The following is an 8463-nucleotide window of genomic DNA, read 5'->3' as shown; positions in this document are numbered from 1 at the left end:
AGTGTTCATGTTTTAAAAACATATTTTATAAATTAATTTTGCCGAAATATTTTATATGTATTTTTTGTATACACCGCAAGGATCACACTGAGCTTTTTAGCTCACTCTTTAATTTTTAACCTTTCAGATATTACTAGATAGTTGACTAGTAGACTTGACTTCATGAAGATCAATTGTTTCTCCTTTCTACCCGTTGTATATTTCTATATGCCATTTTTGTTATGTTTTGATGACACATGTTTTTGCTTCTGTCTTTATATACCTGTATGATTAGTATTTTGTTCTGGGTATTATTACATGGATTTCCAATGTTGGTATTTATATATGTTTATTATATGAACCTTACTGTTGGATATTTTCGTATTTTACTGTTATAATATATTTTATTTATTAAAATAGATTTCAATTATGTTTTAAATATGAAAAGAGTTTCTTAATAAAATATGTGATCGTTTAGATTGAATCGTAACGTCAGAGTCGAATCTATGGGTTTACATTACGAACATTTTAATATTATATTTTTTAATCTATTTTCATTCTCGATCTTAGGAATTTAGGAGCAAGAAAAATTAAAGCGATATCAATGTAAAATAAGACACACAAGACGAAATTTAATGTAGCTTAGTCTTGCATACCTCCATGCATAGAAAAACATAATCCACTATAAACATTCAAATCACAAAAAGAGTGCAAATAAATGATATCTCATGTTGTATCCCTATTACAGAGACTATAAAAAGATTACGTCTATAAAATTAATTCTCTATTATAATTCTAAAAGCTAAAACATACTAATAGAGTCAAATACTTGATCATCAATAATCCTTATTCAACAAGAATTCTCACTAATAAACTTAATCATCAAGTAGGCTTCAATCAATATATTTACAACAAAATTTAACTTAATTTTTAACTAGAATTTATCTAACACTCGAACTTTTATTTTTTTTAATCAATTAACGGATAAACAACAAACCTATTAAGTTGACGCCAACTATTTTATCCTTTTTTATTATTAATTTTAAATTATATATATATTATAGTTTTCGTTAATTAGCTTAATTTAACACATATAAATCTATTATTGTTTTCGTTAATTAGCTTAATTTAACAAAATAAAATAAAATTGAAGAAAACAAGATGAAAAAAAATTGAAGGGCTAATTAATTTTTAAAAGTTTGAAGATAAAAAAAAATGTCATTAGACTACTTTTAATCAAAATAGTTGACCATGTTAATTATTTAGAGCAACTAATAATTTTATAAATGTAGAAAGACCAAATTTTGCTAAATTAGAAGTTGATTGGGTTCGGCCCATCCTTTTGGAGTTGGTCCATTAAAACGAGCATGTTTTCCGCATTTTGGTAATAAATACAAATTCAAAAACTAAAGTTCCCAAAGTTCACCAGAAATATTTACCTTCTAGTCGACATCATCGGGTGAAAAGAGCAATGACGGCGGTCTCACAGGCGGCGAATGCGGCGTCGGGACAAGGTTCGGGCCCGCAGTTATCGGCGTCGGTGGTGAACTCGTTTCGCGTGGCGGCCGTGGCTGGGCGGTTGGCTACTCATACTCAGTCTGGTAGACAGCCTCAAAGCACGGAGTTCTTCAGCCTCTGCCTCTCTCTCGCTAGGTACTTCTCTTATTTACTCTTAACAATATATATCCGTTTCTGTTATACCAAGAAAGCATGCATCCGCATGTTTAGATTGTTATATTATGCTTTATCTTGTGCATTATTTCCCCCCTTCTTCTAATATTTTGTTAGAAAGTATCAGGTTTGTGTCTAACATGGTTATGTTACAATATTTTTGAATTTTACTCTGGAGAATAGTGCTCATATCCAGATCTGGAGATATTCGGATGCAAATGTTTAATATTGGTGTTTTAGAGAAAACGAAGGGTTTCAGTAAATTAGATTTTAATTTGTGCAATCTAGTGAAGGTTTTTGAGATATGCAACTATTTTGTTTTGAAATTGCGTGTTTTCTGAACGAACGTGGACAATAATTTCTCATTCAGCTCTGTTTCCTACCTCAGATTTGCTTTAATTTGTGCAATCTAGTGATTTCATTTTTTTCTGCCCGTGAGAGTTGTGTTTTCTCATTAGCTTTGCAAGTTATGTGTGAAGAGTGGTGATTATGGAAGAGGATTACAAGCTTTGATGTTTTTGTTGCGTTCAAATATTCAAAATGGAAATGATTTTTGCATGTATTAGTTGTTTCTATTTTGTTTTCATTTAGCTCTGCACTTGCTTTATTTTATTTTCATCTATACTTGTTCCACTGTTGCATTTATTCCATTGCACTTGAATACAATTTGATCTTATTGTTATTTTCCATTTCACAAATTTTTTACATGTACGGTGGATGTGTTTGAAATTACAGAGGCATCGATTATGCCATTGCAAACAATGAGGTTCCTGCCAAAGCGCAAGAATTACCTATATTATTGAAGCAGGTATGGTTATGTTGCATTCCCTCAGGTGTTATTATCTAATTATGTTAATTATTACCTAATTTTGTTGCAAGTTCCACTGATAGATTTCTTTTCTCCTACCATCTGATGATAGCTGTTTTCATATCAGCCGATAGATGGAATTATAGTAGAATGTCTTTGTTTATGCAAATGATATATATATCACCTATACGTGTCTCTGCTTTATAGATATGCCAACACAGAAATGACCTCTTCTTACAAGCAGCTATTATGGTGTTGATGATATCAGTAAAGGTACTTCTGAATACTTTCATCCATATAGTTTCTTGTTGCTAGTTGTGTGATCACTTGAATCTTCAGCGGCACCTTGGCAGTTACTTTGGTCTGAAGTTGATTCCTTTAATAGTCATATTTAACATTGTTCTTGGCCAAAGATATGGTATAGTATCTTCTGTATTTGATTTTTTCATTCCATGTCATTGGTTTATGTAATTTAAAATAAGATGGGATGCCTGGTTTATCAGACTTGTTTTGTTTTGAATTTCTCTTTTTCAGAACTCTTGTTTGTCATCTATTATAGATTTAGCCTTTTAGGTGTTCACATCAATTCAGCTTTCTTCTTTTAAACATTTATGTTGCTTGTGCATGATTTGCTGCAGGCCTGTATTTGTACTACACAGTACCTAGGTTTAGTGGAATATTATTTACTTAATTTTCCTTCAACCGTGTCTTAAGTTATTTTTTTTCTTGTCTTTTAACATGCCTTTGGTTTTTCAACGCTAAGTGATACATTAGCTTGTCTTGAGCTAATGATTATGTGTTCAAAAGTGAAGATAACTTATTGATGACTTTTTGTGTACATGATAGAATGCCTGTAAAATGAGCTGGTTCTCAGATAGAGAGACTCAAGAACTTCTTTCTCTTGCCAATGAGGTTTGATTCCTAGCTAACACTTTTATTCTCTCTTTCTATTTGTCAGTCGACTCTTTTAAAATTTTTCTGCATGTTGCATGGTTTCTTCTTGAGCCATTGTAGAGGTTTTAGCCTCTCACCTTGGGCTCATAAACACTTCTGTAACAAGTTGGTGGAGACTTATTTATTGATATGTAACCCTTTATGTTGCTAACTGAAGTTTCTCTGCATATCTAGGTGGGCAGTTGCTTTTGCACCCCTGGAGATATTATCAATGGATTGGATTGTTCACTTTCAACTGTTTTGGAAATTATGTCAAGGTGGGGGCTTTTACACATTTATAATTATTTGCAGGAACAATTATATTTCTATTTAAATGTTTATTGTTTTGTTCGAAAGTGATACTTTCCAAGAGATGTTAATTTGTAGTTCTAGTTTCTGCCATAAGTGTTTATTTTTTTTTCTGTCCAAGCAAGATGGTGGATGTACCAGTGCTGATTTTGGATTTCCAGTATCATACGTAGTGTGACCTTTAGAAATTTGACTCGGATATCAAGTATTGATGTTGACGTGATATTAATTGAAGCCAAATTTCCTCTTTGGTTTTTCACTTTTTCTCTCCCTCTTCCTTTCTTATCACCATGAGCATGGCGGGCGCCACTGTTGTTTTAATTATTAGACGATAGCATTTCATGCCGCAGTTGTCTGCTGAATATGTAATTGTATTGTTAATATATCTATACTTGGATGTATTTTATATAAATATGTTCCCTAGTTATAGGTAAAAAGGCATCAGCTTGCCTACCCCTATAGTTCATATGTTGCTTGTCACAATGTTTAAGTGTTGTACTTTTTTCTGCCATTGCTTATGAATGATTTGAAAATAAATCCACCTTTTCAGGTTCTATCCATTAATGAAGATGGGCCAGATACTTGCTTCTCTTGAAGCTCAGGTATTTTCTTTAATCATTTTAGACCCTATTGTTATACTAATTGAGCCTGTTTTAATCTTGTTTCTCTGCGTTGTAGCCTGGATACGGGGCTTTCGTGGTTGATTTCCATATATCAAAGAATATATCACATTCTCCGCATGAGAAAATTGTGAGCACATGGATTTTCCTCTATTATCCACTGTTTCTGCAGATCCTTTTCTTTAGATTAAAATTGAAAACACTGATTGTGGAAATTATCCCTCATCTTGCTTTGTATCTTTGTTCTGTTTCTCTTACAGAGGTTATTTGTAGCTCAAAAAGATAACATAGAGACATCTGCTTGCATTATAAGTCCGCAACAAGTGAAGTATGAATAGTTTTATGTTACGATTTCCTCTTTTTAATGTCTCTCTGGACATTTTCGGTTTTTCTGATAATATATTTTAAACATCTCCAGTTTTCTATTAAATGGGAAGGGTGTGGAGAGAAGAACAAATGTTTTAATGGTATGCTTTCTATTTCATTATTTTATTTATTGATTACTTTTGTGTAAGACTGTGAGACATATTTTGTTATTAATGCTTTTCCTTTCGGTTTTCTATATCAGGATATGGGACCTCAACTTCCAACGAATGTGACTGCCATGTTGAAATATGGGACAAATCTTCTCCAAGCTGTGGGCCAGTTTTGCGGTATGAAATGAACATATGCCTTCTTTGTCTAAAGTCGAAACATCTAAATTTTTGTTTTTATTGAGTTTGCTGACAGAGACTAAATATTGAAAAAGGTCACTATGTCATTTTGATTGCCTTCATGAGTATGGAGTCATCACCTGATGCTTCCACACTACCAGATTATGTTCCATCTGGTGACGTTGCACCAGGATCAGGTATGCCAGCACAAATGCTTTCTGTTGTATCCCAATGATGATTTGATTCTGTCATGTGAGTTTCAAGTTAATTTTTTTCCTCTTTCCTTTTGGTACAGAAGATTCTGATTTAATCGAAGGGCCATCACGTATATCCCTCAAGTGTCCCATAAGGTTAGCCAAACTACAGTTTTCCTTTCATGTAACTGCACATGATTCATATTACAAGTGTAACATCCTATTCCAAACTCCCCCAACCATATTTCTATTTGAGGCAAATGGCTTTTTATCAATTTACACCCTTATTGTTATTCTTTTACATGATTTTTATTAACTTGCAAATATAATTAAAATAAATGACAGGGTTAACAAATGTTAGTCACATGTCTTTTACCCTTATTTTTCATTTATGTGCTTGTATCCTTCCATTGTTCTTTCTTCGTGAAACTTTCAGTAGAGTATGCATTCAATTCATTAGGTCTCCTTTTTCTTTATCATTCTATTTTGGTTCTGGTGTTCTATCACTATTTTCTGAGTTCTTGCTAATTTTTAATTTTTTTTGTAAATCTTTTATAAATGGTTCATGAAATTAGTTTATCTTGAGGATTAAGAGCTTGCCAATTCATCTCAACATTATAATTCCGTGTACTTGTTGAAGTTTCTATTGATTGACTCTCTTTCTTCCAACAGCCGAACACGCATCAGAACTCCTGTCAAAGGTCATGCATGTAAGCATCTCCAGGTGAGTCTTTCTTGAGGTATTTTTGTATTAATAAAGTTGTGGAACTTGAAGAAGTTTTACAGCAGTTGCCCTGAGTTAATAGCTCACTGAATCCTGAATTCCTTACGGCGAGTTTTGATCCTCTTAAACCTTTATCACTAAATACTGATTTCATTTCGAAAAGCCCGACTAAAAATATATACTTCAAGGAACAGTTTCTTACTTGCCTAGTCGTGTTATAATTCACATGGTAATCAGGTTCCTCTTGTTCCTGATGTTTATAATTTTTTTTTTGATTTGATGTAGTGCTTTGATTTCAAAAACTATGTTGACATAAACTCTAGAAGACCATCCTGGCGCTGCCCACATTGCAATCAACATGTATGCTACACTAACATTCACATTGATCAAAATATCGCTAAGGCAAGTTGCTATTTTGTTGTCTCTGTTTTTCTGTTTTTTTTCCTTGTTGCACTTCTATTAAAGGTTTGGTTTGTCCTCAGGTGCTGAAAGAGGTGGCAGAGGATGTGTCCGATGTGATTATCTCAGCAGATGGATCATGGAAAGCTGTGATGCAAAATGATGATGATGATGTAGATGAGTTGCAAGATAAGATTCTTAATTGCGAAAAGGATGGGTCTGAGCAGCAAGAATCTGCTACGGGCGTTCCTATTGTTCTGGATCTTACTCAGTCCGACACTGAGGTGGATGCAATGGAAACTATTGAAATTGAAGACACGAAGCCTCCTGTGGCTAATCTTCAAAGTTTGTCTGCTGCTCCAAATTTAACCACAACACCAGAATTGGTTAATGCAGCTGGAACGAATCAAAATATTGTTTCTAATATGGAGGATAATTTTTGGTCAGCACTTTACTCAAGTCTTGTGCCTGGCACCTCTACTAGGATAGATACCCAAGTCGGTGGCAGATCCGAGTCTACTCCAAATATTACAGTAGCATCAGTGTTTTCTGATGCTATTTCTCCAGTGCCCAATCAAGCTGACGCTTGCAGTAATGCTAATCCTACTACCCCTGTGGTTCAAAATCAAATTGCTGCTGCAAATTTGCCATTACAGCCTTCGCAATTGATGAATACAATGCCAAATCATGAACATGGAAATTTGCATAACATGATACCTAGACATGTAAGCCGAACACCTATTGCAGTTCAGGCCCTCCCAGCAATACCTCAGACTCAGACACCAACACCACATAGATTAAGAAATAGTATTAATACTATGAACACAAACAGTTCCTTACGAACTCCGCATCAGGTGCACGATAGGGCTTCATTTTCATTATAACATAATTTTATTATTATCATCTTTTTCCAGGCTTTTGTTCTGATTTTTTGGTATAATCTTCTCAATGCAGAGTAAGAACCAGCAAGAACGTACATTTGTTCCCGGTCAGTCAGTTCAACAAGTTGGTGTTGCAGCTCCAAGTCAACTCCAGGGTTCATACAGAGCTCTGGGTGAATTCCAGAACCCACACTTGCAGCAATCACTGAACACGAGGATGTCCCAACCGAGGAGTCCATCTCCAGGCCTGATACGATCACCATCACCTCTACTACGAGCACAGGCTCAACAAGGAGCTGCACAAGTCGGGATACACTATGCAGCAGGCAATGTGAGTAGCATTCCTACCAGATTTAGAGCCACCCAAATGGCTGGACAGCCGAGACCAGCAGCACCTTATCCTGGAAATGTTGACGGGAGTAGGATTGCAGCTGTCGACCAGAGATTGAACATGGGTGGATCAGCATCGGCAGCAACTTCAAGAGCTGATACCTCAGCTGATTTGGGATCCGATCAGAACTGGCAGCCTACAGGGCGGATGCGAGGAAGCCTCGCGGGTCGAGCATATTCTGAAGCTCTTACCCATATGATGATTCAACCCACCCAATCAACACAAGCTGCAACAAGGCCACAAACAAATATAACGTCTCCACCTAGTGTTCCACCACATCTGCAGGCGATTCTCGCGAATAGCAGGAATCCTGTTGCCCCTCAAATGCAAAACAATGCAATGACTCAAACTGATGCCGTGAATAGTAGTTCCGGTACCTTCCCGAATATGTCTAGCGGGATGTAGTAGTGTTGACATAGCTGTAATGTTATGGAACCGTATGTACAAATATTTATGGCCAATTTTGTGCATATCACTTTTATTGTTGTACAGTTCCTCCCTGGGATTAAGCATTAAATTGAGTTCAGCTTCTGTTGGTTATAGTAAATCTGGATTTATAAGCTTTAGGGTTTTCAAATTTACTCATTAAATTTTATTCTCTTCTACTTTATTCTTTGTATTTTTAATTTTTTAATTAACCCACTGAATTTTCTACATTATGTTTTTTGTCCACCATTAAATGATTAACGGTATTATGATATGGTAACTTACACCAAAACCGTGTTGTTTTGAATTCCTATATAAAACTAAAATTAGTTCAAAACGTCGTTTTAATTTCCTATAGAAAGTTATTTTTTCTTATTTTTCTTTATTCTTCTTCCTTCTCTCCCCCTCTCTCACTCTCTATCTAAACTCATCTAGAATTCGACCACACATTTATCAGATGGTGATTAAAAATCAA

At 34.9% G+C, this 8463-nt stretch overlaps 1 protein-coding gene across 2 annotated transcripts; it reads left to right on the top strand.

Annotated features, from left to right (window-relative positions):
* Positions 1-1377: 1377 nt before the first annotated feature.
* On the top strand, positions 1378-8057 carry LOC120198795 (E4 SUMO-protein ligase PIAL2). 2 transcript variants are annotated; one of them, XM_039200065.1, is made up of 16 exons: positions 1378-1632; positions 2386-2458; positions 2666-2731; positions 3305-3370; positions 3587-3669; positions 4251-4302; positions 4379-4450; positions 4581-4648; positions 4739-4787; positions 4889-4973; positions 5069-5170; positions 5272-5323; positions 5840-5891; positions 6177-6293; positions 6374-7144; positions 7245-8057. In XM_039200065.1, exons 1-16 carry the CDS (start codon positions 1451-1453, stop codon positions 7965-7967), a joined length of 2613 nt encoding a protein of 870 aa, XP_039055996.1. In that variant the 5' UTR covers positions 1378-1450; the 3' UTR covers positions 7968-8057. The 2 variants fall into 2 exon arrangements, with proteins under 2 accessions (XP_039055996.1, XP_039055995.1); XM_039200064.1 differs by having other exon boundaries at positions 5269-5323; positions 7245-8056.
* Positions 8058-8463: the final 406 nt, after the last annotated feature.

This window comes from Hibiscus syriacus, unplaced genomic scaffold (genome assembly GCF_006381635.1).
Source record: "Hibiscus syriacus cultivar Baekdansim isolate YM2019G1 unplaced genomic scaffold, ASM638163v2 tig00004797_pilon, whole genome shotgun sequence".
Lineage (NCBI taxonomy): Eukaryota > Viridiplantae > Streptophyta > Magnoliopsida > Malvales > Malvaceae > Hibiscus > Hibiscus syriacus.
The sequence above is the reverse complement of the archived record's forward strand: the minus strand, read 5'-3'. Positions and strand labels throughout refer to the sequence as shown.